The sequence below is a fragment of the Sylvia atricapilla genome, chromosome 8 (genome assembly GCF_009819655.1).
Source record: "Sylvia atricapilla isolate bSylAtr1 chromosome 8, bSylAtr1.pri, whole genome shotgun sequence".
Classification (NCBI taxonomy): domain Eukaryota; kingdom Metazoa; phylum Chordata; class Aves; order Passeriformes; family Sylviidae; genus Sylvia; species Sylvia atricapilla.
Window position 1 is genome coordinate 31,485,241 of NC_089147.1, and position 21,014 is coordinate 31,506,254.

Consider the following 21,014-nt stretch of genomic DNA (forward strand, 5'->3'; position numbering starts at 1 on the left):
CTGGTCCTCCTGCCATGCCTTGCTCAACAGCTCACTTGGGCCTCATGTTTTCTCTTTTTGTCCCCTTAATATCACATGGCTGGAGAGCTAAATCCATGTGTGTAAGGAATAAACAGGTTATTTCCCAGCTACCAGGAATGGGGAGCAACAGTTCCATCGGAGCCCCATGAGAAGAAGCCCGCACAAAGTGATTAAAAAAATTCAACTTTCACTTCTGCAGCAACATCAGCCTTCAAGCAAAGCCATGTCACTGCAAAGGCAGAAGTCTTTGTTCATTAATTATCTGTTCTAAATGTGCAGCTCACTTCTTCCTATGATTTTTTTTTTATCTTTAAAGAAACCATACCATCTTTTTCCATCAATTCCATGGCAGAACTGCAGCAAGCTGCTCCTTTTAGAAACACCAGCCTAAGCCCAGCGTAATGGCCTGGTTTTTAAACACAAAATTCTCAGAATAAAATTTTAAAATAAGCAATCAGTTCCATTTGACACATCATTAGGCAATTAGAGCAAGAAAGTCGAGGTTCAGCATTCATTATTCTTCTGGCTGGGAGAATATGCCCAGTCAGAAAGATGTGTTGGGGTCAAAATACCTCTCCTTACCAAGAGCACATCTGGGCAAAGATACCTGAAACGCCAAACTCTTCAACTGTGAAGGCAAAACCTTTTGGTTTTGCCACCACTTAACTCTTTCCATAACCCCAACAGCCAACAAAACCACCAAGTGCAAGCACCTAAAAATCCAGGCCCAAAAGTATTTTTATGGCAAACATAATGCAGGAATAATGGACCAGAGCTGCTGGGTTTTTAACTAAAAGCTGAGCAGTCACTGGCTAAGTCCAGAACCTTTCAGGTTGTTTTAAAGCCACCAAAATTTTAGGCCAAGGCTCAGTGCAAAAGCAAGAGCTCTGTACTAGCTACAGCTTTTATCAGCTTCGATCCTACCCAAAACATGGATTTATTTGGAGCCCTTGCTCGGACCTGAATGCAATTCAAATTTCCAACAAAACCCAACAAATTTCCACCTAATGCTGTTGCAGACAGAAACGTCTCTCCATAGGGAGAAGCCCAGCTCTGAGCACTACTGTCAACATTCATTTTTCCAACTTCTAAGCCAAGTTCTTGCACCAAAATCCTTCCCACAGCACCGATCTTCCCCCACCACGGAGCAAGACCCTGCCCACAGCAGGGCCCCTACCCACCATGAGCCCTGCAGGACATTCCAAGCTAAACATCTGCCTGACGCCGCTCCAGCACATCTGTTCCAAAGGCCACCAAAACTACACACCGGCTTTTGCCTCATCAGCCGTAACTGCACGCTAATTACTCATTCCAGAATAAGTATTCTATACAATCCTCCTCGACGAGACCCGATGCGCTCTCGTTTGTGACACATCCTCGTGCAGTGCACCGGTGGGGGGGGGGGGAATGGTGGGGTTTTTAGTTGTTTGCTTTTTTAAATTTGGAAGGAGCAATTGCCACCTCTTGTCATAGAGAGCCTTGCTGCATCCTAAGGTACAGCTCTGCCTCAGCGGAGGGCTGGAAATCAGGGCAGAGGACACGGGCTTCGACTGAAGCAACCGGAGGAAAGCCACAGGCCTGCCATGATTATAATCGCAATTCTAGACGAGCTGCTAAATTAAAAAAAATATATAAAAATAAAAAATAAAAAAAATAAAACGCTGTGGAGGCAAATCACGGCGGGTCAGGCGCATTTGCTGCGTGAGCCCAAAAACCAAGAGAGCCGGAGATAAGCGGCGGCTCCGGAGCGGGCAGGGGCTCCGGGGCCGAGGGGAGGGGGCGCTCGGCGGCTCGGGGGGGCCGCGGGCCGGCCCGGCAAGGAGCGCTGGCGTTAATCCTGGAGCTCCCGTTAATCTGCCGGGCCCGGACAAAAGGCGGCCGAGGCGGCGGCGGGGGAGGGCGCGGCGGCCCGGGCGAGCCCCGGCGGCGGAGCGGCCCGGGGCAGCGCGTTAGGTAACGCCGCGCGGGTCTGATGCAATCGCGGGACGTGCGGGAGCAGGAGCGGGAGGAGGATACAGGTCAGGTCCAGGTCGAAGCCATCCTCCTGGTATCGCCTTTTGTTCCTGCTGACGATCTCTTTGATGATGGCGGTCATGTCTGGCAGCCGGGGGCCGCTCCGGGGCAGCGCGCAGGGCCCGGGCGGCGGCCGCGAGGCACCACCGGGCGGCCCCGGGCGCTGATGCTCCGGCGGCTCAGCCCCGGGCGGGCCCGGCTCCCGGCGGCGGCGGCACCGGCTGCCGCTCCCTCCTCCTCCTCCTTCTCCTCCTCCTCCTCCGAGCGCGTCGGGAGCCGCGCCGAGCCCCTGCGGGCGGTGCCGCCGCCGCCGCCGTGTTTGGGGCGAGCGCGGCGGCGGCGGGGGGAGCAGCTCTGCGGCGCTCCGGGCCCCGGCAATGGTGACAGCGGCGCGGGGCGCGCCCCCGGCCCGGCCCCGCTCCGCTCCCCGCCCCGGGGGCCGGGCGGTCGCTCCCTCGGCTCTTCCCGGCGGCGGCTCCTCAGGACGGCACGGCCGCGCTCATCCCCCGGCCCGCAGCGCTCGCCGGCGCGGGGCGCCCATCATGGCCGCGGCTTCCGAGAGGGACGGCGGGCGGCGCCGCCACGCCCACGCGACGCATCCGCCAACACACAAAGTAGTCCCTCCCACCCCGCCACCGGAGAGGCGGTGAAGCGGCCGACCGGGGGGACCGGGGGGCCGAATCGCACTGCGCGCGCCGTCCGTACTCCTCGGCTCGCCGGCCCCCTCTCGCCCCCGGGAGGAGGCGGGGGAGGGGGAGGGCAAGCGAGCGGAGGGATACGGACGGTAAAGTGAGGCGGCGGCGGCGGCGGTGCTGCGCTGGGTCACGTGGGCGCTGGCGGCGGCGCCTCCCCCGCGGGCGGAAGTGGCCGTCAGGGGCCGCCGGGGGCCCGGGCCGTGCTGGGGCCCTCGGAGCCCCTCAGAGCCCCGCGCTGCCGCCCGCTCGCCTCTCCTCCTTCCTCAGCCCGGCTGCCCGGGAAGGAGGGAAAGGGAAGAACGGGCTCGGTGCGGCCCCGCGGGGAAAGGGACCGGGGGGGATCAGCGAGGGGGCTCGTCGTCCTCCCCTCACGCCCCCCGGGGCTGGCGTGGAGCGGAGAAGCCGCGGTGAGCGAGCGCCTGTCGCCCCCTGCAGCCGCCGGGGCACGGAGCGAAGGGGGGTTTGGGCCATCTGCTGCCCTCGGAATCGCAGAATCATTGAGGATGGAAAAGCCTTCGAGGATCATCGACTGCGAGCTGTGCCCGATGCCCACCTTGTCCCCAGCCCAGAGCACTGAGTGCCACCTCCAGCCCTGCCTTGGACACCTCCAGCCATGGGCACTCCAAAGCTCCCTGGGCAGCCCCTGCCAAGGCCTCAGCACCCTTTCCATGGAGAAATTCCTGCTGATGTCCTCGGGGTAGCCAAGCTCAGGGACAGGGACGTGACAGTCCCCCCGGGTCAGACTGTCTGGCCCAGCAGCCCGTGGTATTCCATGGAGCTTTCTGTCCCTCTCCATTCTCCTTCCCACAGTGATCACAATTACCCTGGCAGGGAGACAGCCCTGTCTATAAATCTCTAAATCAGTCTTTATAGCTCTTAAAAACGTTAGGGGATAAACCCCATTGTACAAGGCTCTTCACACTCTAAGTTGAGAACTTTAGCTTTTTGGGAATTAGCAGCATTCGTGTTTTGCAGGAAAATGACCTTTTAAGGGCTCAAAATAAAGTGGAACCTCAGGTGGAGGGATTTCCCAGGCTGCTGCAGCTTCCAGCCTTTGCAAATGCTGTGTTACGTTATTCTTTTCAGAAAGGTATCAAGTTGCATCCTGAGATGTTCTGCCACCACCATTCCCACTGCAAAGCTGTTCCCAGAACCTTCTCCTGCTTTTCAGGCTGAATATATTCGGGACTGGTCTGCATCCATTCATCTTTGTGCCAACACTGGCCTCAAAGAGCGCTCTGTGCTCCCCCAGGCACAGAGGTTCCCCTCGATTTCCACACTCCCCCTTTTCCTCCAGCTGCAGACCCCAAACCGATGAAACTGTGGCTGCCCCTGGATCCCTGGAAGAGTCCAAGGCCAGATTGGAGTGACCTGGGATATAGTGGAAGGTGTCCCTGCTCATGGCATGAAGTGGAATGAGCTGGATTGAGGTTCCCAGCCATCCCAACTCATTCTGTGTCTGAGTTTTAACTCGTGTTCCCACCTTCTGGAGCTCTCTTTAGGTGGGAAGCACTCCCTATGATCCAAGGCATGCCAAGAGCTTGGGGACAGAGCTGCCACAAACACCTTTCCCCAGTATATTTCCCCCCAGTATAACCCCCATGATTCCCAGTACTTTTCCAGACAGTCCATTTCACTGGACTATGAATGGAAAGCTCACGTGAAGTCTGGGAAGGAAGTCGGTCACAATCCTGATCACAACCCCTCAATAATTGGATAAATTGGAGCCCAAAACCATCCACACCTTCTGCATTACCATGACCCTGGGTGGCTTCTGAAAAAATTGCACTTCCCCACATCTTTTAAAAGTATTTGTCTATGGGATTTTTTTTTCAGAGGTTGCCACCACAGCAGTGACAAAATGTAGGTTTCGGCTGCTTTTCCTCATGTGTGTGTGTGTGTTTGCTTTTCTCCTTAATTGCAGTAAAACAGATGTCACTTCTTTTTCAGGAGTGGGAAGAAAACCAGAAGAGTCCTAAATATTTTCCTCCAGGAATGAACGAACACAATGGTCCACATGAACTGAAAATCAAAATCCTCCAGAAGATTAGAATCTTTTTTTGCCATCGAAGCCTGCAGGAGCAGCATGACAGGGGGGGACTTGCCTGATCAAATCAAAACCGTTTATTCCCGTGAAGAAATTCCTGCTGATGTCCCACCTGAGCCTGCCCCGGTGCAGCCCGAGGCCATTTCCTCTTGTCCTGTCGCTGGAAGTCCTTGGCTCGGGAGCAAAAGGGCTGAAGAGAAATTGCCAAATCTTTGGGTTAATTACGGCTGTTGGGGAGATCTTGTCATTTTCACCTTTTTCCTGGACATTCTTCTTTCACTATTTGTACGTTGTTAATACATTAGATACGTTTTCTATCGGTTATGTATCCATATGTGTACATAAATCACATATCTACCTGTGTAAAATATGTGTGCGCATATATGCCTGTTTATATATTATATGTATATACTTGTATATAATAGATATACATATGTATATATATATAGTATATATGGATTATTGTACGCATATAATATATAATATTATGTATAAAACATATAAAACATATATATACTATATAAAACATATATATTATATATAACATAGTATATATCATAGTAAATATTATATACACATTAAAATATTATATACATGTATATATGTGCATATATAGTTGCTTAACATTATAAATATATTATTAATGTTATAATATAATATTATTATACTATAATAATTATATACTATTATATTAGAATTTACATTATATTTATATTACATGTGTTATTTTATAGTTATGCTTATATGTATAATTTTCTATTTCGCTTAAGACGCTGTGTATGCTCTGTCCTATGAATTTGACGTGTAAGTGGGGACAGAGCGGAGTTCCCGCGGTAGTTCCCCGCTGCCAGCGGGAGCCGTGGCCCGGGGGGTGCCGGTGCAGCGGCTCCGTTCCGCTGCCGCTCGTGGCGGCCGATCCCGGCCCGTCGCAGCCCGGGGCTGCCCCGCATCCGGCGGGCGGAACCTTCGCGCGGGGCGCGCCGGCCGGAACCTTTGGGCGGGGCAGCGAGCGCCGCACGGACGGAGGAAGCGCCGGACGCAGCGCCGCCGCTGCCGGGCCCTCGGTGCCGCCGCCGCCGGCTTGTGCTCCGCTCCTTCCTTCTGCTCTTTCTCCTCCTCTCCTTCCTCCTCCTGCCGCTGCTCGTCCCGCCCCCTGTCGCGGAGTTCCGTGGAGCCGCCGCACGGTGAGTGACCCGGCGGGACGGCGGCAGAGCGGCCGCGCCGTACCTGCCGGGCGGCGGGAAGGTCACGGGCGGCGCGGCCCGGCCCTGCCCTGCCCAGGACAGCCCTGAGCGGGCTGCCCGGCACCGGGGGGATCCCCGCGCTGGGGAGGGCCCTGCGGGGCTCCCCGGGCCAGGGGCAGGCCAGCGTTTCCCGGCAGTGCCTCAGCTTGCCCTCGGCGCGGAAGAGAAACCAAAGGCTGCTGCCGCTTTTGGTTTCCCTTTTGCGCCTGTTCGGGGAGAGCGGAGCCGCAGCGGGCCCGGAGTGAAGAGTCCTCGCCTCAGGGAAAAGAAACGCTGAGTTCCTACGGGTTTTAGCGTTTGTATGTTATTAGGACTTGGCTCAGCGAGGTTATGCTTCAATCTCTCTTATATTCAAGCTTTTCCTTTCGGTTGGGTTATGCTCAGGGTTGCATAAGAAGGATGTTTCTGCACGGGGTTTTTGGGGAGGTTTTTCCTTGTTCAGGGATAATTTGGCTGTGGGTGCTGCAGGATTGCCTGGGGAGGGGGATCCGGGGATAATTTGGCTGTGGGTGCTGCAGGATTGCCCTGGCTGCCAGCTTGGTTTGGAGAGTGGCCAGGGAGTGTCAGGAGCTGCCAGAGGAGTTGCTGCTGGTTTTGCCCTTGCAGCAAGAAAATGGGGCAGTGCCCAAGGAGTGATCTGGGGGTTCTTAAGGAGATCCCTCCCACCAGCTGAGGAGGAACTGGACCCTGATCTTACAAGTAATTTTCCCAGTGTTTCAGCAAAGGTCTTTCCTCTGTGCCTTTTGTTCCCAAGATTGAGAGGGCTGTGCTCTCTGGGCTTGGCTCATACAGCAGTCAGGCTTTTCCCTGGATAGCTGTGTGCCACATACAGCATTTTTCAGGTTTCCAGGGATATTAATAACTCCCCATACATCCTGCCAGGTGCAGGCTCCGGCTCTTAACCTCGTTTTAATCAAATGCAAGTCACTGATTGCTCCTTAATGTGGCAGCCGGGTGCCTTTCCTGTAAACTTCCTCTTAGGGAAAAGACCTCTCTGGTTAAATAATGGAGTTCCCTGGCTCCAGGATTCAGCATTCAGGGGCAATAGCAGTCCCAAAATGTCAGTCTCAATGAGAATGTCAACTTTGTGCCCACTGTGGGCACAGAATCACAGCATGGTTTGGGCTGGAAGGCACCTTAGATTTCCTCCCGCTGCCAGGGCAGGGACACCTTCCACTATCCCAGCTTACTCCAACCTGGCCTTGGACACTTCCAGGGATCCAGGGGCAGCCACAGTTTCTCTGAGCCTCCCCACCACCCCCCAGACAGCAATTCCTTCCCACTATCCCATCCAAACCTCCACTCTGTCAGCGTGATGCCATTTCCCATCATCCTATCACTCCATGCGCTTGTCCAAAGTCCCTGCCAAACAGCTGTTATCAAGCAGCGTTTAAACACCAGGCAGGCAGGTTTTTTTCCAGCTCTGATTTTCCTTTCTGTCCCTCCCTGTGCTTTTTTCCCTCTCCCCCTCAGGGCTGGGAAGGAGGATGGTGCACGCCGAGGCGTTCTCGCGGCCGCTGAGCCGGAACGAGGTGGTGGGCTTGATCTTCCGCCTGACCATCTTCGGGGCGGTCACCTACTTCACCATCAAATGGATGGTGGATGCCATCGACCCCACCAGGAAGCAGAAGGTGGAGGCTCAGAAGCAGGTAGGATTCCATCCTGCAGTGTTTTCCCTGGGTTATGGAGGAATGTCCTGGTGGGAAGATTTTTAGTTGGTCTCGGGGGTTTAGGCTGGTTGGTCTTTTCGGTGCTTGTGTTTTATAACAAATGACGATTCTGTAAGAAATTACAATTTCTAGTTTGAAGTGGTGGAAAAACTGTTGGTCTGGAGGCTGCTGTTGGCACTGATTTCCAGCAAGTCTGTGGACCTGGTGCCTTCTCTGCTTCTGACAACTTTGCTGAGCAGCAGCGGCCTTAAATCATCAGTCTCTTGGTTGCGTTTGAAAACCTGGAGCAGAAACAACTTAATTCTTAACTTAAAAGGGAACTTGAAAGCTCTACATTGCTGGCAACTTAGTGGCAGAGACCTCCACCAGCAGTCAAAATGCCTTGGAAAGGGGAGGGAAAACCTGAAAAGCCTCGTTCCTTATCTTGAACTGGAATGATTTGTGCTCTGGAAAAGCTTTAGGGGCCCTTCAGAACCAAAAGTTAAAGGTTTGCTTTGGAAATGTGACAGCTTTTTTTTGTTTGGTTTCTGACTGACAAGAATTTCACAGATTTTGAGCAACCTAAATCTGTGTTGGGTGGTTTCCCTTCTGTAATGAGCTTTGTAGTTGAGAACCAAGTTTCCCAATGGGTTTAGTGCCGGCTGTTGTCTAAGAAGCAGCACTGTCCCAAAAACTTGTTGGATTTTATTTCAAGTTTGAGTAGAAAGAGAAACTGAAACCTGCAAGTGTGTTGACACAAGGAGTTTTCCTTGTAAATTAGGGAAAACCCAGTGAACACATATTAGAAATTGACTGGCTTCTGGGAAATTACAAATACATTCATCTCTTCTTGATTCACGTGAAAATACACAAATCTCTCCCAGTGCTGTGGGGGCTTGGGAGGCACACTTTGTGTTTTAAGGTTTGTTTTGGTTGTTTCTTAGGTCATAACTGAGGAGTTGTGGGTTTGGGCATGTGAGGGCCCCAGCATTTGTTTGATGGGAACTGAGACATCTGACTCGGTTTCACTCAAGTGACGGCAAAGCCATTAGGAAACAGCAGAACCTTCTGCTTAAAGCAAGATTTCACCTCCTGGGGAGAAGCTTTTCAAGCCACAAGCAGCAGTTCTTTAAAAAAGATGATGTTTGAGTGAAGCATTCAGTTTATTTGCCTTGATTTCCCTGGTGTTTGGTTCCCCCAGGCTGAAAAGCTGATGAAGCAGATAGGAGTGAAGAATGTCAAGCTGACCGAGTATGAGATGAGCATTGCTGCCCACCTGGTGGACCCACTCAGCATGCATGTGAGCAACTTCCCTGCTCCTCAGGCCTGCAAAATTCCCCTTCATCTCTGCATTACATTATTTGCACCTCTGTGGAAATACACAGGAAATATTCCTGTGATCTAAAAACTCAAAGTGCATCATTGAGAGAAGAGGGTTTTTATCCCTTCTCTCTTTTATTTTCAAGGCACTCCTTTGAAGCTGGTGGGTGCTTTTCCTTGGGAGGATTGATGCTGATCATTCCCAACACTGTTTTTTCCCTTGCAGGTCACCTGGAGTGATATTGCAGGCTTAGATGATGTCATCACAGATTTGAAAGACACTGTCATTTTGCCCATCAAGAAGAAATATTTGTTTGAGAATTCCAGGCTCTTACAGCCCCCAAAAGGTAGGAAGAGAATGTGATGGATTTATACCTTGGTATTCAAAATTTCAAAGGTGCAGTTTCCCAGAAAGGGAAGAGGAAGTGGGTTATTAGGTCAAAGTGCAAACATTAGGACTGATGCCAGGGAAAATCCTCAGATTTTCCCTCTTCTCCTGCTTTGGTGAAGTTTTGTCTCAACATTGAAGCAATAGCTGGATTTTGGTTATGATGATCCATTTTTGTGCACTGATCACAGAATCATGAAATGATTTGGCTTGGGAGGGACCTTGAAGCCCATCCAGTGCCACCCCTGCCATGGGCAGGGACACCTCCCACTGTCCCAGGCTGCTCCAAGCCCCAAAGTCCAGCCTGGCCTTGGGCACTGCCAGGGATCCAGGGGCAGCCACAGCTGCTCTGGGCACCCTGTGCCAGGGCCTGCCCACCCTGCCAGGGAACAATTCCTGCCCTTTTCCCCTCCTTCTGTCACTCCAGGCCATTATAATCCATGTATCCTGCATTTTTATCTGCCTAAAATGTCATTTTTATTATGTTTACACCCCATGTTGTCCTTTGGCAGAGTTGAGCTCTAACTCTGCTCTACAGCTTTGACACTCCTGGAAATTCCCATCATTCAGCAAGACAGACATCCCATTTTTCCTCTGGAGATCCCTTAATTCTCTCTGGAGTTGGGTTACACAATGTTAAGGCAGGTGGCAGATTCATTTTCTGCAGTAAAACAGAAATTGGAAATCTGCTGGAATACCTACAGCCATATTTGTTGTATGTTACTGAGAAGAAAAAAAAAACATAAGGGAAAAAAGCAGAATTTAAACCTAAAATGTTGGACAAAACACTGAAGTTTACTGCTTTGTTCCCTGGAATATTGATTTCTGGAGCTCCTGATTACTGCCTGGATCTGTGACCACCTCACTCCTGTGTCCCAAGGGATGGAAAATGCAGCACTTTGGTAGCTGTTTTAGTTTTTCCAGGCTATGTTCTGTGTAAGTCAGGAACTGAAGCTGTCTGGAAAATTACATGAATGCCATGATCTAAGAAGCTGAAGGAAAAAATGATTTTTTTTATTTATCTTTTTAAAGCAGACTTTCCAGCTCAAGCTGCTCCCCAGTTTTATGAGTGGCTTGTGCTGGGTGTTAATAGGAAGTCACTGCTCCAGAGTAATGATGTTTGTGAGACATCAAGTCCATCATTTTCTCACATAAACAGAGAAAAAAAGACTCTTAATAATTCCCTGTGCTTTGGGCTCTTTTGCCTGAATGTTGCTCTTGAAATTGTTTTCTTTAGAACTGTGTTAGACAAACACTCCTGTGAATTCTTCTACTGTGACAAGTTTAAAAATAATACAAGATGTCATGTTTAATCGTGGGTAATTTGTTTAAAGTGTCTATGGGTCTGTTGTGTGATGGATTTTTCCTTTCCTCACTCCTCTGTGCTGAGTTTCATTAGCAGGACTGAAAGGAGCTACAAACAACGCCTGACAGGACATAAATAGGGGTTAATTTTATGTAACCTTTATAGTCCTGGAAATGGAATAAAATGGAGTCATGGAGTGGTTTGAGTTGGAAGGGACCTTAAAGATGATATTCCACCCCCTGTCATGGGCAGGGACCATAAACCAGTCATCTTTCAAATGTCTCCTCTCAGCTTCACCATTCCTGTCTTTCTTATTCTGAGCTGTAATTTAATAGGGATTATTTTAAAACCTCTGCTTTGATGGAACAGTGTTTTCTTTCCTTGGGTTGGTGTCTTACCTTTTAAGGATCAAACCTGAGCCTGGAGAGCCCCAGGGCTGTCCTAGCAGAGCATTAACAGTGTGAATTTTCCAGGAGTCCTCCTCTATGGTCCCCCTGGATGTGGGAAAACCCTGATTGCCAAAGCCACAGCCAAGGAAGCCGGGTGTAGGTTCATCAACCTCCAGCCCTCCACGCTGACGGATAAATGGTATGGAGAATCCCAAAAACTGGCTGCTGCTGTCTTCTCCCTGGCCATAAAGCTCCAGCCATCCATCATTTTTATTGATGAAATAGGTAAAAATCTGTTGGGTTTTTTTTTATCAGTAGCTATAGCAGAGTGAGATTGAGCTGTAGGTTCAGTGATGTATGGGTCTGCTGTCATCTTTTCCTTAAAAAGAACGATGGCTCAGTAAGAGAAATAGAATTGTAAAGGAATGGTGGCACATTGGGAAAAACAGTGTCCCGCGGACGGCTGGGACAAGGAATTCTGCCAACCTGTATATTTTAGAACACGTGGTTTTATTGCAAGGGTCGTGGGTAAAAGGGCCTTGCCTTCAGCCACCAGCCTGGGCTGGAGGGAAGTCCCAAAGAGAGAGGGAGAAAGAACAGCAGGGTGAGAGCTGAGAGAGAAGGGAGAGAGAGCAAAGTGGCACGGGAAAGAGAGCAAGAGTAGGGGGAAGGGTAAGAGCGAGAGGCCCTTGTTACGATACATTTTATCTCCTTTTGTGATGAATATTCTAATTTACAGTGACCAACCAACACAAGACACAAAATCCTATAGAATCTACATACAGCCTATAAGAACTACTACATTACCATACTGTGTTGTATTTTAAACTCTAAAAACTACTCTTTAGACTTCTGTTTTGCTACATTGACCTTTGGCTCCCTCAGCCAGCAGAAAGGTATTGTTCAATCAGAAGGGATTCTCCTTCAGCTAGCTAGACCATTGTTTTCAGGTTATATAGTAACTAAGACTCAGTATCCTACAACTTAAAGTCAGCTTTCATTTCTATTTCAATTATAAGTTTCATATTTTCAGAATCTTTTGCTAAGCAATTATATTTATAAGGTTTCCGTGATTCATCTTCCCCAACATTCTTCCTGGTAGTAGTGGAGGAATTCACAAGTAAAACAAGTTTCTACTTATTTTTGGTTCACAAGGAAACCCAGTAACAAATACACTTCAGGGCTTCTGCTGTGAGGGCACATACTGGGAAGTAAAATATGGTTTTAGGAGAGCTCTGGAACAGTGGTTTCATAAGGCTGAAGAACAGGGAGGGAGGCTGCTTTCCGGGAATTCAGGAGGGTGAAAATTCAGAGCACAAGATGTGGGGCAATCTCCTGTGATGTGTAGTGCCCTTTGAAAGGGGGTCTTGCAAATGTGGGAGAGTCCACTGCTGCTTTCACCCCTCAGCAGCACTTGTTGCTTGCTGACCCTGGTGATTAAAAATGCACTAATGAGCTAAGAGAGCAGGCCAGGTGTGGGGAGTTGGATTGGCAGTGGCTGCTTCCCTCCTTTGGCACAGATTCCTTCCTGCGGAACCGCTCGAGCACCGACCACGAGGCCACGGCCATGATGAAAGCCCAGTTCATGAGCCTGTGGGACGGGCTGGACACTGACTACAGCTGCCAGGTGAGTCCTCAGGGGGCTGGGACAATTCCCTCAGCTGGGATGTTGTGCCTGGGGCTGCTTGGGAGCAGGGATTGCCAAAGGGCTCTTTACCTGTCAGTGATTCCCAGCACTTCAGGGAACGAGGGGATTTGTATCCACAGATCATTCTTCCTGAAAAGATTGGCTTTGTGCTTATTTTGGTTTTCATCAAGAAGTGGCATTTTCAGATGAGATGGGATGGGCTTTAAAGTCCCTCCCGTCCCAAACTATTCTGGGATTCTAAATGACTTGAATGTAGCAAAAAGCCTGCGTGCCATGGTTCTGGACTGTCACTTGGGATGATCTTGAAGCCCTTAAACAGCATTTTTATTTCCTAAGTTGAAAATTTTCAGCGTTTTTAATGTGTATTTTTCCATAAATGGCTTTTCCTCCTCTCCCAAGCTTGTGCTAAAGATGTTTTTCCAGCTGATTTTTCCCAAAATGAGTAAAAATTAGTGGTATATGTGTACTGAGGAGGGTGAAAGCTTCCCATTAGTAAAGAGCCAGTGGTGTGAACCCTTCACTGGAAACTGATACCATCTTCCAATCACAGTGTATTACCTTTTTTCCCCAATACACTGACAATTCCTTGGAGCAAAGGAAATTATTCATTCCCTGCAGTGAGACAGTTTGAAGTCTCTCAAGTTGAGCAGCATTTGCCTTTTGTAAGAAAAACAAGGATCCCAAGTGCTTGGAGGAAATTGTAAGGAAGTGTTGAGGTGGATGTGTTGATTCCACCTGGAAGCCACGCTCAGCTGTGGGCTAAAACCTGCTGAGGATGGATCTGGAGCTCGGGGCAGGTGAACAATGTTCCCTTTTGGCTGAAAATAATGCCCGGAGGAGCGTGGCTCATCCCGGAGCCAGCATTCCCAGTGCCTCTAGGTGGCGGGGTGACTCTGCCGGGCCACCAGCCCTGCTGGCCCGCCTTCCTGCAGCTGCTGGGGCTGGCCCAAAGGCAGGAGCAGGACAGGAAACCCCCCTGGAGCCCAGATTAATCATTTTTTTTCGTTCTCCCAGAGTCCAGATTAATCACCCTGCTGTTTTTTCACTCTCCTGCCTGGGTGTTTACCATGTACACAGCTTAGAGTAAGAAATGGGGAAACAAAGCTGCTGTGAATGGGGGGTAAATTTGTTCTAGAATTAGGAGCTGGAGTGCTCCAGGGTGGTAAACACTGTCCTGGTGTTGGGCTTGGCTTGGACACCTTTAACCCACTGCTGACCTGTAGGCCATGAAAGGCTTTTTTGAATGTTTAAAAAAATAAAGACAGCATTTGGGTGCATGTGAAAGCTGCCAGGTGAACCCATTGCCTTGGTGGTCTCCTGGAAGGTGTCCCTGCCCATAGAGGGCTTGTAACAAAATGAGCTTTAAGGTCCTTTTCAGCCCAAACCTTCTGTGATTCTTTTTTCAACACATCCCAAAACCACCACGTTTTTAAATACCTTCTCAAAACATCTCCTTTCGATTTCCACCAGGAGCTAAAAGTGACATCACGAGCAGAAGTTTCGAGTTCCTTCTTAGGGTTTGAATTTTCAAGCTGGACTCGTGTAGAAATCTTCCCCCAGGTGGTATTTGTGGCACCAGGGCTCTCTGCAGCTGCCCTTGCTGAGATCACTGCCAGGAAACTTTTATGTAACTGCTTTAAATGTCGGTGCTGATGATGGGGTGGGGGAGAAGCCGTGGCTGGTGCTGCCATTCCCAGGCTGTGGCTGTTTCCCAGGGCTGGTTTCAGTGCTGGCTGTTGGTGTCACACAGGTGATTGTGATGGGAGCCACCAACCGGCCCCAGGACCTGGACTCTGCCATCATGAGGAGGATGCCCACCCGCTTCCACATCAACCAGCCTGTAAGTCCTGCCTGCAAATCCACAGCTCTGGGGGTTTCCCTCCAGGAAATGCTGCATTCTCATCAGCTGCCTTCAGGGTTTTTTGAAGCATGTCCATAACTCAGGTTTTTCAGGGGAAGTCTTGATCTCTTGGGTGTTTTATCTGAAACACCACCATGAGAAATGACACCATGAGCTTCCCACCTCTGCTCTTCTCTGGGAATGGAGATGTTTGGATGCTGCACACTGGGAAAGGCTGGTTTGTAACTGTGTTCTGCTCAGGCCTTTCCACAGCAGACAGTGGGGAAAACCTGGTTTGTTCTGCCTGTGATGGGCTTGGAATGAGATGGTCTTTAAGGACCCAAACCATTCCATGATTCTGTGATTTATGCCTCAGTCATGAAGTTGTTTATCAATTAGGCAGCTGTCACAAGGTTGTCCTTACTACAAAGGTTGCTCTTGCCATCGTTTTCCTGGTATTCAGTCACCTTGCAATGCCTGGTGGTGTCACCAGACACTTTTGTGTTGGTGTTACCAGTTCAGTTGTGGCTGTTGGAATTCCCCTCTGGCTACAGAAATCATCATCCATTTTTGCTGAAACTCGGGAGACCAAACTGGAGGAGTAAAATTCTTATTGATTGTGCAAGAGAGGAGTTGTGTTCCCAAGCCTGTGTTGTTGGAACTGACTTTCACTCCATGGGGGTGGATCCCTCTGGAAACAGCATTTGTAACCTGGGAACTGCTGTGCTTCCAGACCTGTTCCATACACCTTCCTCATCTCCAACTGTTCCTTGGGTTAGCAGGGGGCAAGGATGTGGATTTGAGTACTTTATTCTGTCATTCTATCAAGCCCCATCGTTAGAAGGATGAATTATGTCCCTGGGATATTACAGGGATTGGCTCCCTCTCCCGGGATCAGAGTTACCACAGGAGGTGTCATTTAGGGAACAGATTTTCCTTACCCCACCACAGCCCTGCTATGAACTTACTGCTCCTCTCTTCCTTTGTGATCAACCCAGATTGGCCCTGACTTCCTGAAGGTGGAATAATTGGTGTGCTGTGCATTGGGAACAGGCATGGGCAGGAGTGAAAGGCTTGCCGATTTTCTAACTGAGTTGGAGATGAAAAGGGCCCAAATTACTCATCAAAAAATTACCTGCAAAGCAGAGGGAAGTGGCAGAAGTAGGTTTTGGGACAGAGTAGCAACTGTTCATCTGCCAGATTATCTGTGGAGGAGTATTTCCCCTTTTTAATGATGTAAGTGAGGTTTGGCAGGCACAAACCCCAGTCTTTGTTGCCTGTGTTTGACCTTCCTAGGAAGGATCTGCCCAGGACTCAGTAACCTCACACAGAGTGTGATTTACCTGGTTTAGAATTCCCCAGGCATCATCTGGGGAACTGAATTTGCCGTCAGGGAGGTTTGCTCAGTGTATGTCACCTGTCCTGGACGAAGGAACTGAAGGGACTGAATGCCCTGGGACATCACAAGTGTTTAATTTTGTCCTCTGGTAACTTCAGTCTCTTCTCTTTCAGGCTCTGAAGCAAAGAGAGGCGATCCTGAAGCTGATTTTGAAGAATGAAAATGTGAGTAGCCTCCTGTTGGTGGCTCATGGCTGCATTACTGCCACCAGTGCAGTTCTTGTGGTTTATAATTGCAGAAGTTGTGGTTTATAATTGCCTGCCTTGCAGTGAGGCTGAGATGAGCTGCCAGAGCATTTACAGTGAGAACTTGGGAATCTTTTGTGTGTTTAGGTGTGGCCTGACACTAAAGCCCTGCAGTTGGCTCCTTTGGGAGCAGGAGCCTTGGCTTGTGTGGTGAATCACCCCCTCTGAGCAGAATGGCTCCATTTGCTTGTTCTGCTACAAGAGATTTCTCTCTAAAAAAGGTGAAGGTCACTCATGCTTAGATGAGGGAAGGAAATCTCAAGCCCTCAATGAAGCAGGGAGAAGATGCTGACTCTTTAGCTCTTTCTCAGCTCAAATCAAGCAAGGAGGAAAAAGACTTTTTTTGGCAGTGCTGCTTGTGATCCGTAATTCAAATTTCCTTCAGAGGAGAGGGGAAGGATGAGGTATGAGCACACCTGGAAGTGCCTGTGGCAGAACAGGGGATCCCTGTCATCAAAGCTTCCTCCCAAATTCAGTCAGCAGTGCTAACTGCCTTCGAGTTAATGTTGCAAAGTGTCTCCACGCTGAGGTCCAGCCTAATAAATATCTTTTATTAGTAAAACCGACTTAAATTATTTGAAGAGGCCTAAAAATGGCAGCTCCACCAGCATCTGGCAGGGAACCACACAAATAAGATTTTCAGGGAGATAGAAAAACCGAGCCTGTGTGAGTTATCCCACAGGAGGAGGGACTGGATCTCTCAAGGCCAGACTTCACTTGGCAAAAGGGAGTCCTGCCCTCCCTTTTCCTTGCCTGACTTAAACCATGGGATAGTTTCCCTCCTGAAAGAAATGATCCCAGAATCTCAGCCTTTTATTTGACTGTCTTGGCTTTAACTTTTTGAAAAGGAAATACTGATGCACATGGTGGGAAAGGAATCAGAAATCCCATAAAAAGATGGAATAAACCTGAGGTCTTGGCTGGCAAGGTCTTGCACTGAGCTGGGCACATTATTTTGTCTCTAAACCCACTGGTTTGGGGCTGTGTAAAGCAGGAACAGGTGTCCAGACAACAGAGTTCTGAGAAACTTAACGTGGGCACCTGGGAAAAGGGATTCCTGGGATGCAGTTTTTCCAGGCCAGTCCCTGCAGGAGTGTGGTTAGTACAGGATATACCAACGGGATGGTCGGGGTTTGTGTGGGGTTTTGGTGGGGTTTTGAACCAATGACAGAGTTTGATGAGCTGAAACATCAGTTTCCTGTAGCGGTGTGAACCACTTGGAGGTTCAAAGGGGAATAATTTCACTCCCCCAAAACGTCAGATGATCTCAGAGCGGGTTAAAACTCCGGGAGGTGACTGTTGCTTGCCAGTGGCTTTGGAGTGTCCGTGGCCTGACCTGGAGGTCCCCACAGGTGGACAGCCACGTGGACCTGCTGCAGGTGGCCAAGGAGACGGACGGCTTCTCAGGCAGCGACCTGAAGGAGATGTGCCGGGACGCGGCGCTGCTCTGCGTGCGGGAGTACGTCAACAACGCCTGCGAGGAGGACGTGTACGTGGGGCCCTGCACAGCCACTCCTTGTGTCCCCTGGCTGCAGCTGCCACTGGGGAGCGGGGCACACAGAGCAGGAGTGTCCTGTTTCGATGCCCTCTTGCCACTATGCACAAAATCCCCCCCCTACAACCCAGTTACTGTAACTCCTTTTGGCTCCAAAAATAAGCTCGGCACCTTGGTAGTTCCAAGGTGCCCAAGGTGGAGGGGGCCTGAGCCACTAAGTCCTGCTGCTGCACTGGTTAGTGCCAGGCTTCAGTGCTGCTGACACAGTGCTGGGACAGCCCTCTGGTATTTCCCACACCTGCAGCAATCCTGGGTGCATTGAGGGGCTGGAGCGTGTCCAGGGCAGGGCAGGGAGCTGGGGAAGGGGCTGGAGCCCCAGCAGAGGCTGAGGGAGCTGGGAAAGGGGCTCAGCCTGGAGCAAAGGAGGCTCAGGGGGGACCTTGTGGCTCTGCACAAGTCCCTGCCAGGAGGGGACAGCCAGGGGGGGTCGGGCTCTGCTGCCAGGGAACAGGGACAGGACAAGGGCAAACGGCCTCAGGCTGGGCCAGGGGAGGCTCAGCTTGGCCAGCAGCAGGAATTTCTCCATGGAAAGGGTGCTGAGGCCTTGGCAGGGGCTGCCCAGGGAGCTTTGGAGTGCCCATGGCTGGAGGTGTCCAAGGCATGGCTGGAGGTGGCACTCAGTGCTCTGGGCTGGGGACAAGGTGGCCATGGGGCACAGCTGGGACTCCGTGGGCTGGGAGGGATTTTCCAGCCTCAGTGGTTCTGTGATTCCAGCTGGATCCATGTCAGAGCTGCTGTTTGCAGGGGTGGCTGCTGAGTGTTGGCACAGCTGTCACAGCCCCTGGAGCCTCACCTGGCTGTTCTCTGTCTTCCCCAGCCACGATGAAGATGAGATCCGGCCTGTGCAGCAGCAGGATCTCCACAGGGCCATCGAGAAGATGAGGAAATCCAAGGACGTCTCCATGCAGAATCTGGCCATGGAGATTGTGTTTGATTAGGACAAAAGAGTGTGTTTGCAGTTCCTGATGTGATTTAGTTTGACTTCTGTAATCAGTTAGCAAAACCAATGTCAGGGGGTGGGAGCAGGGGTGGCCAAGGGAGTTCTGTTCCTGGAATCGTTTTTATACAACAACCTCTAAGTTATTGCAATTCCGACTGGAAGTGGAAGCAGAGATCATGAGTGGAACAATTCAGCCCAGACCAAGAGCGAGTGCCTGCGTGTTGTCCCTGGGGCTCCCTTGGAGCCTTCCAGCAGGAGTGGGTGGGCCAGGGGGCAGGACCTGGCACGGGCTGTGTGTGTACAGATGGGTGTGTGAGTGCAGGACCTGTACATAGCCACACTTTTTTTTATATATAGACATAATCTGTAGATAACTTGAGTATGGAAAATCTTTTCTACTTCCTGAAGCAAACCAAATCATAAGCTGCATAAGGGAAAGATTCCTCGATACTCAGCTCACTTCTACCTTTTAGCAGCAAATGCCAGGATAGAAACTGCTCCTAGAACAAAGCAACATTTGAAATGCTACTGATTTTTCTTCCACATGACCACTTGAAATCTGGTGCCATTTAGTCAAGATAGTAAACTACACTGTAAGAATGTTTGAATACTTTTAATTTTTTTATGAATTCTGCTTTTGAAGGCTTTTTAAATGAAGGCTGATTTTATTTTTGGTTTTTCCTTGCTGTGAGCAGTTAGAGTAGAATCCCACTTGCTCTTTCCTAAAGCCTCACGTCCTCTGAGCTCTCTGGAGCCTGAACTTTCTGAGCTCCTGTGCGCTGTCCCAAGGACTTGCTTCTCCCTCTGCCCCACTGTGGCACCCTCCCCTGAAGTGTCACTGCCCTGAGGCACAGGGGGGACACTGTGTGATGTTTGACTCTGCCCATGCTCAGATCTGTGGATTTAAAGAGGAGGAAATGGGTTTTGGGCTTATTGGTGTGGTTTAGCAACGTGCTGTCCTTGCTGGTACCAGTTCTGGTGAATTCTTGTAACGTTCTGTTGCGATAAAGGCCAAGGGTTACAAATGTGAGTGGCAAAAATGTTCTTTTTTTGGTGAAGTTGTTGTCAGAGATACTCAAGAGCTTGAAGTTTTATCATATAATGCCATGAACTGTGCACTGATTGACCCCAAATCTGTAAAGGGAATTAATTGTTCAAAGCCCAGGGGTGGGATGCTGTGTCACAGCTCTGCTGCCTGTGAGGGGAGGGAAACACTGGAGGCACGGAATGATGTAAAACCAAATGCACTGCAAAGGAAAATAAAGTGAAATAAGGAGGGCTGGAGCCCTGCCATGACACAGTGTCAGGGGCTGGTGACAGTGTCCCTCAAGCTCAGCCTGCTCCCTGCTGTGCTGCCCTCTGGAATGCTGGCTGGGTGATGCAGCAGGGCTGAGTTTGTCCCAGTTTAATCTTAAAACCAAACAGGAAGGAGAGATAAAAATAATGGAATAATTGCTTAGATTACTTCCCTGTGTCACAAAGCAATGGGAGATGCACAGTGGTCTAACACAAGGGTGCAGGAATTTAGGCACAGCAGAACTGCTGGGCTATGGAAATGGAAAAAGCCTGGGATCTGGGATGTTAATCCCAAAAGTTGCTTCAGTGCCGGGGCTGAGTCCCCAGTGCTGCCACTGGGTGAGCCTGGGATCCAGGAATGAGTCTAGGGGAGGCTCCAGGATGAGCAGAGGGATGGAGCAGCTCTGCTGGGAGGAAAGGCTGGGACAGCTGGGGCTGCTCAGCCTGGAGAGGAGAAGCTTTGGGGTGACCCAGCTGTGGCCTTCCAGGGCTTGAAGGAGCTGACAAGAAAGATTGGGAGAGATTTTAGACAAGGGCCAGGAGTGCCAGGACACAAGGAATGGCTTCCCAGTGCCAGAGGGCAGGGCTGGATGGAATACTGGGCAGGAATTGTTCCCTGGCAGGGTGGGCAGGCCCTGGCACAGGGTGCCCAGAGCAGCTGTGGCTGCCCCTGGATCCCTGGCAGTGCCCAAGGCCAGGCTGGACTTTGGGGCTTGGAGCAGCCTGGGACAGTGGGAGGTGTCCCTGCCCATGGCAGGGGTGGCACTGGGTGGGCTTTGAGGTCCCTTCCAACCCAATCCACTCTGGGATGCCGTGAGTAACCTCAAACCTGCCATTAGCGCTACTTTTGGGATCCCTGGGAAGGCTGGGAGGCGCCTGTGCCAGGGAGGGTCTCGGCCGCTCTCACCGGCTGCGCTCCCGCCCTGGAGCTGCCTTTCCCTGCTGCCCGGAACTCATCAGGGGCTGACTGAAGAGGCACAAGTTATTTCTGATTGCTCCCGGGGGCACTTACTGCAGCT

The 21,014-nt window shown here is 50.5% G+C and overlaps 2 protein-coding genes across 2 annotated transcripts in view; one reads left to right on the plus strand and one right to left on the minus strand.

The window, feature by feature from the left end:
- The window catches only part of PTEN (phosphatase and tensin homolog), a 48,907-nt gene extending 46,394 nt beyond the window's left edge, over positions 1 to 2,513 (minus strand). The window contains exon 1 of the mRNA XM_066324299.1: positions 2,038 to 2,513. Coding sequence (XP_066180396.1) covers positions 2,038 to 2,116 — 79 coding nt within the window. The 5' untranslated portion in view covers positions 2,117 to 2,513. The remainder of the gene's footprint in view (positions 1 to 2,037) is intronic.
- Positions 2,514 to 5,773: 3,260 nt separating this feature from the next.
- Positions 5,774 to 19,995, plus strand: ATAD1 (ATPase family AAA domain containing 1). The gene is made up of 10 exons (XM_066324298.1): positions 5,774 to 5,960; positions 7,494 to 7,669; positions 8,871 to 8,969; positions 9,216 to 9,336; positions 11,157 to 11,357; positions 12,593 to 12,699; positions 14,471 to 14,560; positions 16,073 to 16,123; positions 17,557 to 17,693; positions 18,577 to 19,995. Exons 2-10 carry the CDS (start codon positions 7,508 to 7,510, stop codon positions 18,695 to 18,697), a joined length of 1,089 nt encoding a protein of 362 aa, XP_066180395.1. The 5' UTR covers positions 5,774 to 5,960; positions 7,494 to 7,507; the 3' UTR covers positions 18,698 to 19,995.
- Positions 19,996 to 21,014: the final 1,019 nt, after the last annotated feature.